The sequence below is a fragment of the Heptranchias perlo genome, chromosome 24 (genome assembly GCF_035084215.1).
Source record: "Heptranchias perlo isolate sHepPer1 chromosome 24, sHepPer1.hap1, whole genome shotgun sequence".
NCBI classification, from domain to species: domain Eukaryota; kingdom Metazoa; phylum Chordata; class Chondrichthyes; order Hexanchiformes; family Hexanchidae; genus Heptranchias; species Heptranchias perlo.
Window position 1 is genome coordinate 31,268,558 of NC_090348.1, and position 18,941 is coordinate 31,287,498.

At 42.4% G+C, this 18,941-nt stretch overlaps 1 protein-coding gene across 4 annotated transcripts in view; it reads right to left on the reverse strand.

The window, feature by feature from the left end:
- The window catches only part of LOC137341668 (plexin-B2-like), a 241,438-nt gene that overhangs the window by 23,226 nt on the left and 199,271 nt on the right, over positions 1 to 18,941 (reverse strand). For all 4 annotated transcript variants that reach the window (XM_068005021.1, XM_068005020.1, XM_068005019.1 and 1 more), the window contains 6 exons: positions 16,529 to 16,634; positions 16,107 to 16,243; positions 10,030 to 10,242; positions 8,560 to 8,659; positions 3,773 to 3,973; positions 35 to 208 (listed from right to left, as the gene is read on the reverse strand). In XM_068005021.1, coding sequence (XP_067861122.1) covers positions 35 to 208; positions 3,773 to 3,973; positions 8,560 to 8,659; positions 10,030 to 10,242; positions 16,107 to 16,243; positions 16,529 to 16,634 — 931 coding nt within the window. The remainder of the gene's footprint in view (positions 1 to 34; positions 209 to 3,772; positions 3,974 to 8,559; positions 8,660 to 10,029; positions 10,243 to 16,106; positions 16,244 to 16,528; positions 16,635 to 18,941) is intronic.

The following is an 18,941-nucleotide window of genomic DNA, read 5'->3' on the forward strand; positions in this document are numbered from 1 at the left end:
GAGATGAACTGTAGTAAGAGCTGAAAGTACATACAACAAATTCTGGAAGATCATCATTCGCATCCCTCTTTACCCTCTTGGGTGCTGGCTGTTTTTCTGGGGGTGTACATACAAAGTCCTTCACAGAAAGTGTTGTTACTTTACACTCTTCTGTTCCAATGTAAGCTTTCACCTCCTCTGCTGTCATTGCGTCATTTAGACCCGTTCCCTAAAATATTAAACAATGGGAAATTACGATCAAGAACACTAAAAAACAAAATCGATCTAACAGACCATAAGCTGAACTATTCAAACAACTTTCCTCCCTCATTTTACATTCAAAAAGTCTTTGTAACTGCCACCAACATGGCAAATTAAAAAATAGTTTAATATATACCATTAATTACAGGACACACATTGGGCAGAATTTTAACAGTGAAAAATGGGTGGGTTGGGTGCAGGGGGACATTGAAAAATCACAATTTCATACTCGCTCATTTCCGGTTTTCACTGGGGCAGGACAAGGGGCGGGCAACCAACCTGCTCCCTGGAGGCGGGTTGGTCACTAAAACGTTCCAAGGAGGCTGCGGGCCTCCATTTTGAAACGTTTCGCAATTTCAACCCCTGGGGGCTGGAATTCCCGAGCCTTCTCCTTCACGCCATGCAAAAAGAGGCGAGGAGGCCCAAAACTACAGGTAAGTGCCTTTCTGGCACAGCTTGTGGGCCCAGTGGAGCAGGAATACAACCACCAGGCCCAACAAGCCTACCTGCAGCTACCCCCCAATTATCACGGACCCCCCACCCCAATGATTTCTGAATCCCCCCCCCCCCACAACGATCGTGGACCCCCGCTATGACCCCCAATCCCGACCCCCAGCCCTCCAACGATTGCGGACCACCGTGATGACCCCCGATCCCAATCCCCACAACCCCCCAGGTGACTGACCCTTGATCCCCTCCCCCCATGACTGACTCCTCCGATGACTGATTCTTCCCCCCCCAACCTCCCCTGCCACCCCCCATGCCCATCGGTGCCCTCATCCATACAATCAAAGACTTATCTGAAGACTTACCTTTTCAAGTCCTCTTCCTTGCTCTGCTTCCGTCCAACTGAGGCCAGCCTACCAATCAGGCCGGCCAGTCGGACGGCAAACCGATAAAAAAGGCGTCCTTACGTCAAAATCGTAAGGACGTCCAGGAAACCCGTACTTCCCAGGTTTCCTGTCTGCAATTTGAACCCCCCTCCCCTTCTGGCTCCAGGTCAAAATCCTGGTCATTGTTTCTAAATCACACTTTTAAATGGGCAAACCTATAAAGTAAACAAAATCTACAGAAACCAAGAGGTTAGATAACTCTTCAGATCCTTCAGGTACAGCAAGCAATTAGGAAGGCAAATGGTATGTGATTTCTGGGACGAGAGGGTTGTGCTATAAGGAGAGATTGAGTAAAATGGGCTTATATTGTCTGGAGTTTAGAAGAATGAGAGGTGATCTCATTGAAACATACAAGATTCTGAGGGGGCTTGACAGGGTAGATGCTGAGGCTGTTTTCCCTTGCTGGAGAGTCTAGAACTAGGAGGCTTGGTCTCAGGATAAGGGGTCGGCCATTTAGGACTGAGATGAGGAGGAATTTCTTCACTCAGAGGGGTGAGAATCTTTGGAATTCTCTACCCCAGAGGGCTGGATGCTCAGTCGTTGAGTATATTCAAGGCCGAGATCAATAGATTTTTGGACTCTAAAAGGAATCAAAGGATTATGGGGATTGGACGGGAAAGTGGGGTTGAGGTTGAAGATCAGCCATGATCTTATTGAATGGCAGAGCAGGCTCAAGGGGCCATATGGTCTACTCCTGCTCCTATTTCTTATGTTCTTATTCTAGATTACACGTAATTAAAATCTATGCATTGGAGAAAAGGGGAAAAAACATCTTGCAAAAGAGGAATAACAGGTTTTCAAATCAGAGACTCGGTCCTACAGCAGTAAACATGGAAAACATGATAGAAAGAACAATGAACTTGCATTTATATAGCACCTTTCACATTCCCAGGACATCCTATAGTCCTTCACTTGTCAATTAATTATTTTTGAAGTGCAGTCATTGTTGATTTGTAGACAGACAGGCAGCTAATTTTTACACAGTGAGATCCCACAAAAAGCTATGAGACTAATGACTAATTACTCTGTTTTGGTGGTATCGGTTGAAGGATGAATGTTGGCTAGAACACTGGGAGAACTCGCTGCTCTTCCCTGAAAAAGTCCCGTGGGATCTTTTACACCCACACCTGAACAGGCAGACAGCTCCTGGTTTAATGTCCCCTCCATAAGACAGCAACTCAACAATGCAGCACTGTCTCAGTAATGTACTGAAGTGTTACGAGAAACTTACCTGTATCAAGGCTAAAGACCGTACTTCAGTTTCTGTTTCTCATTAATTTCAGTCATAATACATTAAAATGCATGTGTACAGAGTACAAGCTGTATATAATTACAAGATAACCAAAATTAGAAAGTAAGTGAGATTATAATTAAACAAAGATGGCAGACACAGCGAGGTAGATTTTGAGAATGGGCTTTCAACTGGGTGGTAGTGGGGCAGTGTATTATTAGCATCCACCTGTGAGTGTGCTGATTCTGCCTGATTTTGCAGAGTCATATTTCAGTTACATATCATGGGCAAGTTTCTGGCTCAAACTGGGCCTGGTGTTGAAAGCTCAGCAAAAGGGGTGGGACATGGCATGTAATCAGCCCCTGTAAGGGGTGATGGGAGGATTCAAAAGGTAAGTGGATAAAAATACTGGTAGCGTTTACAAGGATTGCTATTTCAAGCTTTGGAAGGGTTGCTTGGGTAACAAAAATGTCTTAAATGCAGAGGCATCAAACAGTTTATAGCCACGTAATGGGGTGATGCAACACTCCAAACACCTAGTTGACTGAGGGCTGGTAAAGTAGAGATGGGGCATAATGATGAACTAGTGGGAAGAGTGGCTGTACTTGCCACTCCACAGCAGCCTTCTATCGCAACATGCCAGGAAGGCACAGGAAAGGACTTGAGGGTGCAGTGACCATCGTTGCCCTTAGATCTGCCGGCACTATGGTGCATGTTTAAATTGGGTCTGGTGTTGAAAGCTTATCAAATAATGGTAGCAGTTACACAGGTTGCTACTACTGTATATTTTAAGCTTTGGAAAGATTGCTTGTTCAATTTATTACATGTCAAATTGTAGGTGTCATTGCAGCAGGTGGCACAGCTGTGGATCTGGCTGTTTGCTGACCCAAAGTCTGTGTAGCCAGTTCTGCATGGGCACTGCCAGGGAGGTGTCCCCGTCTGGTATCGGTAGAAGGGCACAGTTTGCCTCACAATATTGATGCAGCTCTTACTATAGGGTTCTTTAAATGTATTCCTGCAAATAGCACACTTAAGCAGCCCTAGACACCTATTTCACATAGTGATTAGAAGAAACACAATTTAGATGTCCATGCAATTTCCTTTAAGTAACTGAAGGCTAACTTTGGTATAATTTAACTGCAAATTGGTGGAAGCATCTGGTGCGACTCCAAACCCAGACTAGAAAATTCGATGGAGATCTGGTAACAACTCCCAACCATTTCTGTGATCGATTACACCCACTTTACACCCAGTAACTGGGCGCAACCAATCGGAAAATCTATCCCAGTAAACGGAGTAGGAATGAAACACATAGCACAATACAAAGCAAGAAAAATGAAATAGTGAAGCAAAAAAGGGCAAGCAAAACAAAAACTTTCAAAACTCACAACTACTGGTTAATAATTACCTTAACAAAGATTGGTGGTTGTTTGAGTACGAATACACCATTTGTGAAATAGTCAAAGATTGGATCCTTTACATAACTAAAGGGTATACTTTTATTAAAATTGTCCAATATGATGAAGATAAAACCATCTGTCTGGCTTGCAGGAGGAGAGGGGAAGATAAGCATCGAATTACTGGAATTTTTTAATGCGTTGGTTTCATTCTGCAAGAGAAAAAAAAAGAGTCTAATTAGCTTTCATACAAAAAGTATTTCTTCCTCCCAAACAGTAACGGCAACAATGTCAATATCTGTGATGGTAGTGAAATCAAATTGTTATTAAGAATGCTTAGAATGAATATATTTTTTCCACTGAACATCCAAATAATGAATAGAAGTTAGTTTGATTCTGTAAGCAGTAACGTTTGGCTCAGTACATAGTGCAGTATTTTAACTTCTATTTTTAAGAGGTGACAAAATAACTCTACATATTGATAAGTAATAGCAACATGAGTTTAGCAGTACTATGCATGACCAGGTTTGGTTGAATCAAAATGCTATCTTGTTTTGACCTAATGCACTGATCTATAGGTATGAGCACACTGCCAGATCTAACTCAGCAATGGAGGATCAGACTGACTGCCCTAGATTGATCGATATATATATATATATATATATATATATATATATAAAAAAGTTTTGACAGCGTCGATCATACTTCAGGGGGACAAAAAGAAAACAGAAAAAATGACTTTTTTTCATACCAGTAATCAGAAATTTATAAGCACCTTCCAATCTGCAAACTTCCCACACCAAAAAGCAATTATACTGACTGATCTCAGGATGCATTTACTTACAGCAATTATACTTAAAGGGGCAGGCCACCTTAAAAAGAGTTTCACCTCAGCAGGAGAATAATAGATTGCACATTATATAGTATTACACCAGTCATTAAACAAAATATCACTCAGGGGTCACACACACTCTAGCAAACCTCCTGTGATGTTGTAAGTGAGATTATATGCTTGCAGTTGTCAGTGGTCTAATAACTAGCTAGTGGCCATCCTCCTTGGAAGCAATAGTGGAGGCAAGCAGGGTCGCTTTGGTATAAAGGTGGCTCCAAGTTGACACCCTTGGCAATGAAGGTTTTGAACTGCAAACCTTTGTGGAAGTATTGGTCATTAAATATCTGAAACAAGCAGTGCTAATTACTGACCAGCCAGTCTGGCTGGAACCTGGAGGACAGATCTGTCACTGGGGGCTTTGATTCTTCTCACTCAGCTCCACATAACCCTGAAAGCCAATGCCCAAACAGCTGGTCAAGCAGCAGGAAGCTTACCTGCACTTTTTAATTGCTAAGTTGTACAGTTTTCACAGCCCAAAGAGAATTTGGGGGGAAACTTTCAACTGCTGGCCACCAATTTCTTGCCTGAAAAATGGGTGATTGGCAATTGAAAGTCTGGTGAGAAACTTATGCACCCGTTTACCTGCTGAATCAGGTTTCAGGCAGGCCTTCAAATAGGCGGAAGGCTGTTTAACTCTGCAAATCAAGGCGTTGTGCCTGTTGTAGGACCTCGATTAAAACTTTCAAAGAGAAACGGGCAGAGCGTTCACTGCGCATGTAAAGCCCATTTCTCCAGACATTGAGGGGCCATCAATACTGACCATTGCAATGGATGAAACAAAACAAAGGTTTGGAATATACTTTTGGAAAACATGCATAGTAATTGTATCGATTGTCCATATGAAAAGAGTAAGTTTATCACTGTTTATGTACAGTTTTCAGCACCCTCCTCCACACCACACAATGATTCAGGCTGATGAGTCTTCTTCCTTGCTCCAAATGGGTTTTGTTAATCATTTACTTTTTTTTGCTTATAACTTTTTATCCTGGAGCAGCATTGGGGGAGGCAAACAGCCTGGGCGACAAGGATGACTACCCAATTAAATAAACAGCACACTTCAGGGAGTTTGACCTGAATGTCCTAACAGACTTATAGAGCAGGAGGGATGGTCTGTTTGGGATCGGTGGAGGGAGACCCACCAAGTGGAGGGAGGTGGCTGTGACAGTGAGTCCTGAACCCCAGGATTACTTTGCAGTGCAGGAAGTTTAATTGCATCACCAGAACAGCCAAGGTAAACTACCTGCTCCCCTGAGCTTTCTTGCAGTCTTTCTATATATCTGGCACTCCTTCATTCATTACCCTCACAAAGCTAGAGGTGAAAGAGCAGAGGGAGTAGAAGCTCTGCAGAAGTCTGTCCATAGCTTCTATATCTTTGGACTCAGATCTCTGGTGTCGTGCTCTAAAAGTAAGAACATTGGGTGAGTATGACACTCACGTGCAAATGCTGAGAACCATACTGGAGGACCAGAGACAGGTGACAGAGGTCACAGCACAGTCTAACGACACTGTCAGTACCATTATCAGAGACTCGATACAGTGCCGTGCTACCTGCAGCAGGTAGCGACACCATAAACATCTACATCTACATCTGTCACCACTCACAGATAGGCCTCAGGACTAGCCAGTGCATCCAATGTGGATGCTTTGACCACTGACTAGTCTTCAGGTCTTGGAGAGAACAATGGAAAGCAAATTCTAAGAGCTTTTCGGTGACATCGCCTGAGGTCTGCAGGATCTAACTGATACTATCAGGTTCTCCCTCCGGCTAATTAGTGTGCACTCATATCCTGCACAGGATACCAGTGTCATGATGCTGTTCCCGCTTTTGGTGATCTTTGTAGCCAGCCCCTCAGATGTCTTCTCATGTAAGTATCAGGATACAAGACTAGGTTACCCCCATGCCTGCAGTGGTGTCACAGCCAGCGCCAAATTTCTCCCAGAACGCAGAAGCACTAAGGCAAAGACCACCTCAGTCCCAAGAGACTCATGATACCACAGCAATTCCAGGCATCATTAATGTCACAGTCCCTCGGGTATCACCTTGGCGCAGCACCAGGCTGGGTTTAAGAGCAGCACATAGGTGCACCAGGGGTAGGCAAGAATACTTGCTGCAAATATAAATGTGCACAATAAAACCACCTTGTGGCATTAAGTCTAGAGTTCTGAAGAATGTCTGTTTTTGTGTGTGTTTGGGAGGATGTTTAGAAGTCAGTTTGCAACAGTTTAAGGGGCATAACCTTAAAATTAGAGCTAGGCAATTCAGGGGTGGTGTCAGGGAGCACTTCTTCATTTAAAGGGTAGTGGAATTCTGGAACTTTCTCTCCCCCAAAAAGCTGCTGAGGCTAGGTCAAAACTGAGATTGATAGATTTTTGCTAGGCAAGTGTATTAAGGGATATGGAACCGAAGTGGGTAAATGGAGTATAGATACAGATCAGCCATGATTTAATTGAATGGCAGAGCAGACCTGAGGGCCTAAATGACCTACTCCTATTCTTATGTAACAGGAGACAGAGTTCCTTCCCTGCCTCCTTAATTGAATTTTTGCCTCCTTAACTAGACATCTTCTGAGACATCACTGAAGGAGTAGCATGGTCTGTAGACTCTCGAGGTAGGGTACCTCCTAGTTGGTCGCCTTCTCCTTTAGTGCAGCCTTATCCTGCGTGCCTCTGTCATTTCCTCTTCTTTCTACTCCTGTTATGTCTCCATAATAAAGGACATATATGGGAATGCACAGTGTGTCAGAATTTCCTCAATCTGACTTACGCAGAAATTATGTTGAAATCTATGCCGATCTTGCCATTGGCAACTTACGCAAATTTTCTGCAGATCTCATTTGCACACACCAGAATGTAAAAAGCGATGTAAAACAATGCAAATTCGGTGTAACCATTTGGGGCCCAAAGAAACATGCCCACTTCCTCCTTTAAGTCCCTCTTTATCTTATTGATGTTATGAAAATTAATTTGAAGCCATCAAAAGTACTGTGCATTATAAAGGAAAGGACTTGCATTTCGAAAGGCCTTTCATGACCTAGTCACAAAGCGCTTTACAGCCAATGAAGTATTTTTGAAGTGTAGTCACTGTTGTATTGTAGGGAAACGTAGCAGCCAATTTGCACACAGCAAAGTTCCACAAACAGCAATAAAACACACGTCCAGATCATCTGGTTTTTTTAAAAAAAGTGATGTTGGTTGAGGGATAAATATTGGTCAGGACACCAGAAGAACTCGCCTGCTCTTCTACGAATAGTGCTGTGGGATCTTTTACATCCACCTAACAGTGCAGCACTCGCTCAGTATTGCACTGAAGTGTCAGCCTAGATTATGTGCTCAAGTCTCTGGAGTGGGGCTTGACTGCACAACCTTCTGAGTCGGAGGCGAGAGTGCTACCACTCAGCCAAAGCAGACACCTTATGAAACAAACGAGACCCACTGGAGATTCTTTGGCAGGCATACAGCTTTACTGGCTTAACTCACTGCTCTAGGACTGAGTCATGAATTATTAACTACTAGATGGTCTTGTCACCCAGCATGTTCAACCACTTTCACAATTGCATAATAATGACCCCTTATTTTCTCTAACAGGCAGCCTTGGTTGCTCTTTACATAGCAGACATGATGATCTAATTGGTTGCTAGGCTGCTTTCCACAGCAGATGGCTTGAAAGTGGGACAAGAAACAAACAATGCATTCTTGAAATGAAATGGAAGCTTTCGCTCTAGTGTTTTATATTTCCGAATTTTATAATACATACAAATTGACAAATTAATCAGCACTAGACCTAACACTAGGAGGAAAATTTATAAATGTTCACATCTCAAATAATTTCACTTTGGCACGAACACACTCCATATGAGATATATTCAGCTGTAAACACGACTTACATTAATTTCAAACAAACTGTACCTTTCCTACAAGTAATCCATTCTCCCTTACTTCCATTCTCATAATGCGTTTTTGTACAGCATCAAATCCCTGTCCAGTCACTGTGATATTTCTTCCCCCACTACATCAAGAAAGCAAACAAATGATTTAGTATGATCAGCTTATTTATATGGTTTGATCTCAAAATAAAAAAAGAGAACATACATGTGAGAGACATATAGAGTGTGGAGGAGAGAGAAGAGTGTGAGAAAACAAAGACTAAAGACTAGCAGAAAAAATGTAAGATAAGCAGAGAGATACTTGCAGGAAGAGAAAGACTTTTTAATTTTTTGGTTGTGAGCAACACCAGGGAAGATCAACTAACAATTGATAAATATTTTAAGATCCAGAATTAAACTGGATGCATCTATATAAATTAATCCCTTCTTTTAGGTCTGTTGCTTTGGTGTAGTAATCTTTGTTTTAGAAAGTTGTACTGGTGTATAATCCACCATAAAAAAATCATTCAAAATTAACTAGGAAAGGACACTCAAAGTGGGATTGGTGGTTCATTATCTCTTTTCCCTCCCCTGCTCAAGAGAAGGAAAAATGGTTTAAATATTCACTTCCATCTGGTATTGACTGGCCAATGTACATCTAAAAGCTCCTATAGTGTGAACTAGTTAAGCTGAACACTCATTGGAGGAGAGCAAGACAAATTAGGTTAACTGATTCACATTTTAGGCAGTAATTATATGCTCTCAGTCCAAATTTGCAAAGGGTTGCACTGAGATCAGCTAGAAAGCAGTTCTGTGCATGTGCTTAGGAGAGGGGGACAGGAACATCTGCCTTCTCCCAATATTAAAACACTGGAAGATTGCAAAGTGAATAGACTGCGTACAGCTTTGCACTGGGCTCAAGTTATACTGCACCACTACAAACAAAAACACTAATATCCTTCTGGATATGTTCTCTCACCCTTTGGCTTTATTGAGCTCAGATTAAGATCACTGGCTGAACTGGACTCTAAGTTGGACTACCACCTTCACGTCTACACACAACTGGAAACACTTGACATTGACACGAAAATGGAATTATAACTGTGCCCCCCTACGTGAGCGCAGCAGCTGTATCCAATTGCACTTTTCGATGTGCATTAGCCGACCTGATTTGTTTGTCTCTTTTCTAGTATAGAATCATGTAATTTTACAGCACAGGCGGTGGCCATTTGGCCCACCGTGCCTGTCCCAGCTCTGTAAGAGTTATTCACTTAGTCCCTTTCCCCTTTAAAATTTTTCTTTCAGATATTTAACAGAATCATAGAAAGGTGAGTACGCAACTTACCAGGTTCACACTCTACATGAACAGGAACTGACGTTGTGTTGGCCATTCAGTACCAGATGGGAGTGAATATTTGAACCCCAGTGCAAATCAGGCCTCACATATGCTGTCAGAAAAAGTGTTGAGCAGAGGCTGAGTTATTTTTAAGTCACGCATGTGGAACAATGTTACCTGTAGATACTTTTCCATGGATCAACCGAACCAATTGTTGGATTGGGGACATATGAAAATTGAAACTGCTGAATCTTCTTTATTGCTTTTTCCCCATAATGTACAGAAACGGTAACATTTGTAGCACGGCTTTTAACGGTAGCAGCTTGGGCTTTAGCAGTTACTCCATTATAAGGGCCTGTGGTACAGGTCAGGTTTTCATCAAATGCCGTCCTGTAGAAAACAAAAAATAAGCATCAGTAGGATTTTGACTAAAACACAGCACACACTCGTTCTAGGAGATTCTAATGAGGAAGCATTACAGCCAGGAGGCTACCGAGGATGTTAAAACAATTCAATGGTTTTGTGATGAGTGTAGATTCACAAAATTAAGGTGACAAAAGTATATTAAAAAAAAAACTTCCACCTGTATTGCCCACAGGTACAAGTTGACAGTCGCGGCCTTTAACAGGTACTGACTATAACTGTTTCTGACTGGATTTTAAATACTTCACAGGGAAAAACCAACAACTACAGGAAATAATTAATAACCAAAAAAAAAACATGCATTTATATAGCACCTTTCATGACCTCAGAACATCCCGAAGAGCTTCACAGCCAATTGTAAGGAATGGGTTAATCAGAGTAACAGCAGATGTCTACTGATGACTTGGAGTGATTTATTATAGTAATATTAACTTTTAACCATTGTTTGTTAAGTAGAGAAATGTGATTCTAAAACTGTAATGTCTTAAAATAACTAATTAATGCTCTAAGTGTACAGCTACACAGCAATTCTAATATGGTGACCACTGATCTTTTGAACTGAGAACATACCCTTACAGCACTGGCAGTTTAGTTAATTGGAGATGTGCCATTCCCAGGTTTAGGAGAATTGTGAACATACGAATTAAGAGCAGGAGTAGGCCATTCGGCCCCTCGAGCCTGCTCTGCCATTTGATAAGACCATGGCTGATTTGATTGTGACCTCAACCCTACTTTCCCATCTACCTACTATAATCTTTGACTCCCTTGTTAATCAGGAATCTATCTAACTCAGTCTTAAAAATATTCAATGATCCTGCCTGGGGAAGGGAGTTCCACAGACTCATGACCCTCAGAGAAAAAATTTCTCCTCTTCTCAGTCTTAAATGGGAGACCCCTTATTTTTAAACTGTTTCCCCTTGTTCTAGTCTCTCCCAAAAGGTGAAACATCCTCTCCGCATCTACCCCTTCAAGTCCCCTCAGGATCTTATATGTTTCAATAAGATCTCCTCTCATTCTTCTAAACTCCAATGTATACAGGCCCAACTTGTCCAACCTTTCCTCATAAGATAACCCCCTCATCCCAGGAGTCAGTCGAGTGAACCTTCCCTGAACCGCCTCTAAAGCAATTATGTCCTTTCTTAAATAAGGAGACCAAAACTGCACACAGTATTCTAGATGTGGTCTCACCAATGCCCTGTACAACTGTAGCAAAACATCTCTACTTTTATATTCCATTCCCCTTGCAATAAATGACAACATTCCATTTGCCTTTCTAATGACTTGCTGTACCTGCATACTAACTTTTTGTGATTCATGTACTAGGACACCCAGATCCCTCTGTACCTCAGAGTTCTGCAATCTCTCGCCATTTAAATAATATACTGCTTTTCTATTCCTCCTGCCAAAGTGGACAAGTTCACATTTTCCCACATTATACTCCATCTGCCAAATTTTTGCCCATTCGTTTAACCTATTTAAATCTCTTTGCAGACTCCTTGGGGATGATTTTAACCCCCAAGAACAGGTAGATGAAAATAGTCGATTTTTTGGGTTGCAACTGCAAAATTTTCAGACTGCCTGTACTTTTACGCGCCCATGTTAAACCCGGAAATAAAGCCGGGATGCGGTCGTCAACCATAAAACAACTATTTTCAACTCCCATCCGCCCCCCCGACCCACCTATTCTTGGGGGTTAAAGTCACCCACTTTATGTCCTCTTCACAACTTACTTTCCTACCTACCTTTGTATCATCAGCAAATTTAGCAACCATACATTCAGTCCCTTCATCCAAGTCATTGATATAGATGTAAATAGTTGAGGCCCCAGCACTGATCCCTGTGGCACTCCACTCGTTACTTCTTGCCAGCCTGAAAATGATCAAGTTATGCCTACTCTCCGTTTCCTGTTAGCTAACCAATCTTTTATCCATGCTAATATGTTATCCCCTACATCATGAGCTCTTATTTTGTGTAGTAGCCTGTGATGTGGCACCTTGTCAAATGCCTTCTAGAAATCCAAGTACACCACATCCACAGGATCCCCCTTATCCACGTTGCTTGTTACTTCCTCAAAGAACTCTAATAAATTAGTCAAACACGATTTCCCTTTCACAAAGCTGTGAATTACAAAACCAGAACATCTGTGTAAAACATTATCTTTTTAATTAAAGTCTCTGCAAGGTAGGAGGATCAGACGATGCTGAAGGGGACAGTATCAAAATCAGACTTATAGTTAGAAGTTTCACTTGGTGAAACAGAGGTTAAATGTAACAAGAAAGAAATATATGATAAGATAACAAAACAAGAAGATATACTCGTATGAGCTCAATGGAAAAGGAGTTCATTAGTGAGGGAGTCAACTTGTTGATTGAGCTATTGATAAGTTATTAACTATTCCATATAAGGAGAAATTTTTAAACTTTTGGTATAATCATGTAATGTGGAGACATGCTGATGGTCACGTAGCAAGGGTAAGGGAAAGGTATAAAAAGTGATGAATTGTAATAAGAATTTGGATTCAGAAGTGTCAATCAACCTGAATACTAAGCTCAGGCTGTAACATGTTAGAGTCCCCAATCAACAGTAGTATATAGTTGTAAGTACTAAATGATTAAGTGTATGCTTAAATACTATTGCATAAACTATATACTTAATAAATCTATGAGGACTTGACCTTAAACGTTTCAAGAACCTTATCGATTCTAAGGAAATAAATGCATCCTCTAACACAATGAATTACTTTTGAAGTGTAGTCCGCAGCCAAATTGCACAGAAATGTCCCACAAACAGCAATGGGATCCAAGATCAATTAAACTGTTTCAGCAGTATTGGTTGAGGGATAAATATTGGCCAGGACATCTGGAGAACTCACCTACTCTTCTACGAATAGTGTCATGGGATCTTTTACATCTACCTGAGAGGGCAAACAGGACCTTGGTATAACGTCTCATCCGAAAGACGGCACCTCTGATTGTGCAGCACTCACTCAGTACTGCACTGAAGTACCTGTCTAGATTAAGTGCCCAAGTCCTGGTGTGGGACTTGAACCCACAACCTTCTAACTCAGAGGTGACAGCGCTACTATGGAACCAAGGCCGACACCAGAAAATGGAAACCTTAACATTATTATCCCATTAATTAATTATTCAGTACAATCCGCTGTTTTCAGGCACAGCATTAAGGAAACGCACATTAAATCTGGGAAATAACATGTGAAGACATAGCAGACATTTTTTTTTAAGAAAGTGTTGCACCTTTCCAAACGCCAGCCTCAGCGAGTGGGGGTGTAACCTTCCCCAACCCTTTGTCAATGCCGCTTTATAAATAGTCACACGGAAGTGCCCCTCAGGAGCAGCTTAGGGTTGATTCTCCCCATGACTTTCCTCGTTTCTTGTGGAAGAGTGACTGGCTTTTGTTTTTATTTCTAAGCTGGGAAACTGATAGTAGACTTTGCTTCAAGATAGAAACAAAATAATTTACCCCAGTACAACAGAAAATTTGGGGGCTACCTTGATGACTTGGAAGCTGTACGTGAGCTCCAACACTTAGGAATGTCCCAGGTTTGATAAACAATCGGTATGGAGTGTGCTGATTTCAGCCAGAGCATTGGTACGGGTGCTATAATTGGCACAACGCAACTGGGTGAGGAGAGAGAAATGGGGCAAGGTGGCCAATTTTATACATGCAATCCCTGCTGGGAGAGTATATGTGGAATGTCAGGTGAGTACAGGAAGAAACCGGGCTGTAACATCCTCCACAAATGAACAGCCTGGCAACTATCTTCAGCCAGAAGTGCCGAGTGGATGATCCACCTCGGCCTCCTCCTGACATCCCCACCATCACAGAAGCCAGTCTTCGGCCAATTCGATTCACTCCACGTGATATCAAAAAACGGCTGAGTGCACTGGATATAGCAAAGGCTATGGGCCCCGACAACATCCCAGCTGTAGTGCTGAAGCCTTGTGCTCCAGAACTAGCTGCCCCTCTAGCCAAGCTGTTCCAGTACAGCTACAACACTGGCATCTACCCGACAATGTGGAAAATTGCCCAGGTATGTCCTGTCCACAAAAAGCAGGACAAATCCAATCCGGCCAATTACCGCCACATCAGTCTACTCTCAATCATCAGCAAAGTGATGGAAGGTGTCGTCGACAGTGCTATCAAGCGGCACTTACTCACCAATAACCTGCTCACTGATGCTCAGTTTGGGTTCCGCCAGGACCACTCGGCTCCAGACCTCATTACAGCCTTGGTCCAAACATGGACAAAAGAGCTGAATTCCAGAGGTGAGGTGAGAGTGACTGCCCTTGACATCAAGGCAGCATTTGACCGAGTGTGGCACCAAGGAGCCCTCGTAAAATTGAAGTCAATGGGAATCAGGGGGAAAATTCTCCAGTGGCTGGAGTCATACCTAGCACAAAGGAAGATGGTAGTGGTTGTTGGAGGCCAATCATCTCAGCCCCAGGGCATTGCTGCAGGAGTTCCTCAGGGCAGTGTCCTAGGCCCAACCATCTTCAGCTGCTTCATCAATGACCTTCCCTCCATCATAAGGTCAGAAATGGGGATGTTCGCTGATGACAGCACAGTGTTCAGTTCCATTCCATTCGGAACCCCTCAGATAATGAAGCAGTCCGAGCCCGCATGCAGCAAGACCTGGACAACATCCAGGCTTGGGCTCATAAGTGGCAAGTAACATTCGCACCAGATAAGTGCCAGGCAATGACCATCTCCAACAAGAGATAGTCTAACCACCTCCCCTTGACATTCAATGGCATTACCATCGCCGAATCCCCCACCATCAACATCCTGGGGGTCACCATTGACCAGAAACTTAACTGGACCAGCCATATAAATACTGTGGCTACAAGAGCAGGTCAGAGGCTGGGTATTCTGCGGCGAGTGACACACCTCCTGACTCCCCAAAGCCTTTCCACCATCTACAAGGCACAAGTCAGGAGTGTGATGGAATACTCTCCACTTGCTTGGATGAGTGCAGCTCCAACAACACTCAAGAAGCTCGACACCATCCAAGATAAAGCAGCCCGCTTGATTGGCACCCCATCCACCACCCTAAACATTCACTCCCTTCACCACCGGCGCACTGTGGCTGCAGTGTGTACCATCCACAGGATGCACTGCAGCAACACGCCAAGGCTTCTTCGACAGCACCTCCCAAACCCGCGACCTCTACCATCTAGAAGGACAAGAGCAGCAGGCACATGGGAACAACACCAACTGCATGTTCCCCTCCAAGTCACACACCATTCCGACTTGGAAATATATCGCCGTTCCTTCATTGTCGCTGGGTCAAAATCCTGGAACTCCCTTCCTAACAGCACTGTGGGAGAACCGTCACCATACGGACTGCAGCGGTTCAAGAAGGCGGCTCACCACCACCTTCTCTAGGGCAATTAGGGATGGGCAATAAATGCTGGCCTTGCCAGCGATGCCCACATCCCGTGAGCGAATAAAAAAAAAAATAATGGGTTCAGAGCTCACATATGAATAGCCACTTGGGTGAGGTACCAGAGACAGACAACACCAGTGGAACTGTATCTCAGCAAGGCTGTCAATGCCTTCAAGAGAGGGTGGAAAACTGTGGAGGAAAATTGGAGAATAAAATGAAAAGAAAACGACATCTATACTTTGTCTGATTTAAACACACATGACATTATTGGTTACAGACCATCAAAACTGGTACTTCCCGACAGCGGCACAAATGGTGAATCACAGGTGCAAATGTGTGCGCTAAAGACTCTATGACATACAGTCTGGATTGTTACATTTTATTTTACAGTCCTTTTCCCACAACAATGACTTGTTCAGCTTACAGAGTGCATGGTATGTTGCCCAGCATCACTTTCACATCCTCTTGCTTTCCAGTGTTTAAGTTCTCTCCGCTGATCGTTAGACTAGTTCCTCCAGCATATATCCCTTGCAATGGAGTAATGAGAGTAGGCTTAGGGTCCTGGAGAATTTTGAAAAGAAAAGGTTAGCTCTACATACATTGACTACTTCTACAGGATATGGAATAAAACTCTAAGTGGTTTCATTAAGCTACTTATCAAATGTGTCATTCTTTCCAAATATTATTTATTCCTAAAATATATTTTATAAAGTCAGCATTTGCAAGTTTATTATTTTTAGATATTAGAAAAAATGCTGCTTTTTTTTAGGCTAAATGCACAGTTGGCAAATTTACATTATAGAACTCAAATTCTGGTAAGGTTATGTATAGAAAATGGATACTCACAGTGTACGTGAACTTCATTTTGGAAATACCAACTTTGTTATTTTTTGTCTCAATGCGAACTGAACTACTCTGGGAGTCAGGAACGTTATTTAATTTACAAACAACCCTGCAAAAAAAGGTTAAATAAAAATTAAAACCATCAATTTGAACAGACTTCATGAAAACCCGAGCACAATAGATCAAACCTGAATTGTGTGGTGCGAGTAAACATTCAGATAAAGCTAACTGGCAACAAATTAAAATCACCTCCTCCCACCCAAACAAACTTTGAATCCTCTACGAGAGGGGTTTTGGTGGCGAGGATACAATCTTTCACATCTTCTGCTCACGCCCAAAGATCCAAAAAGTGCTATGTGGAATTCTAAAGATCATTGAGTATATAGCTGAGCCAGGCACTGGGTAGTGCCTTGTAGTCCTTCTCGTAGTGGTCCCCTTCGACCAGCACAAAGTCTTGGGTCTCTTTCTAACTGCAGTCCCACGGTACTTTCCACTGAAGTGATGGTGGGCGGATCTCCCATAATGCCAATGTAAGTTGAAGTGCTATGGAAAACAGCCTAGCCCAAACTAATTGCACTTGCTGAACCTTAATCAAGAGAAATTCTCCCATATCTGGTTCCATTCTTGGCCTACTGCCACTGGCTGGCCAGCAAACCAATACCACACCCCTACCCTCAATAGCCCAGGCACTGCACACAAGAACTAAACTTTACAACTCTAGGAATTAGTCAAAAACATCCAATGGACACAGACATTGTTGCATTATGCATCCATAACAGTTGAAACCAATAACGCATCACCTGAAGAGGCCTGGTGTCCTGTCTGTGGGACACCAGATAAGGCTCATCTGGGAAGCTGTTAATAGATACCCTTAGCCATTCACATTTTTGCAGGTATATGGAATACGCTTAGCTAAGAACTGACCCGATAGAAGAAAATACAAAGTAATGTAACTTAATTTCAATTATACGATGCCCACTAACCCATTGTAGACTAAATACAGCTGAGTTTAGATTTGGTTCTTAAAGAGCAAGTTACAAAGAAATATGATCGACTTAATTATCCTTTTATTCTTTTTAGCATTTCAGTATAAACTGTTGATGTGGGCGACACAACGGTGAAACTTTCCTATAGATGCTACTGAACCTGACAACTGTAGAAACATGAATAAATATCCCCAGTAGAAGCTGAAAGAATTTTCATTAGAAAAAAAGTTATATTCACTATCAGCTTGGCTCAGTTGATTTTACACTCCCAACTCCGAATCAGAATGTTGTGGCTTGAAGACCCATTACAGGACTTGAGCACACAATTGAGTTTGACACTCCAATACAGTCGGAGGGACTTATCACAGTATGTTACAGCACAGAAGGAGGCCATTCGGCCCATCGTATCCATACCAGCTCTTTGAAAGACCTGTCCAATTAGTCCCACTCCCCTACTCTTTCCCCATAGCCCTGGAAATTTTTTCCATTCAAATATTTATCCAATTCTCTTTTGAAAGTTACTATTGAATCTGCTTCCACCACCCTTTCAGGCAGTGCATCCCAGATCATAACAACTCTGCTTAAAAAAATGTTCCCTCATGTCGCCTCTGGTTCTTTTGCCAATCACCTTAAATCTGTGTCCTCTGGTTACCGACCCTACTGCCACTAGAAACAGTTGTTTCCTATTTACTCCATCAAAACCGGTCACGATTTTGAACACCTCTATCAAATCTCCTATTAACCTTCTCTGCTCTAAGGAGAACAACCCCAGCTTCTCCAGTTTCTCCACATAACTGAAGTCCCTCATCCCCGGTACTATTCTAGTAAATCTCTTCTGCACCCTCTGTAAGGCCTTGACATCCTTCCTAAAGTGTGGTGCCAGAATTGAACACAATACTCCAGCTGAGGCCTAACCAGTGTTTTATAAAGGTTTAGCCTAACATCCTTGCTTTTGTACTCTATGCCTCTATTAATACAGCCCAGGATCCTATATGCTTTTTAAAGCATATGGGATAGTCTTCTCAACTTGTCCTGCCACCTTCAAGGATTTGTGTTCATACACCCCCAGGTCTCTGTTCCTGCACCCCCTTTAAAATTGTACCATTTAGTTTATATTGCCTCTCCTCAGTCTCCTTATCAAAATATATAATTTCACATTTCACTGCGTTAAATTTCATCTGCCCATTTCACCAGTCTATATGTACTCCTGAAGTCTATTACTGTCCTCCACATTGTTTACTACATTTCCGAGTTTTGTATCATCTGCAAACTTTGAAATTATGCCCTGTATACCCAAGTCCAGGACATTAATATATATCAAAATGAACAATGGTCCTAATACTGACCCCTGGGGACCACCACTGTATACTTCTCTCTATTCTGAAAAACAATTGTTCACCACTACTCTCTGTTTTCTGTCCCTTAGCCAT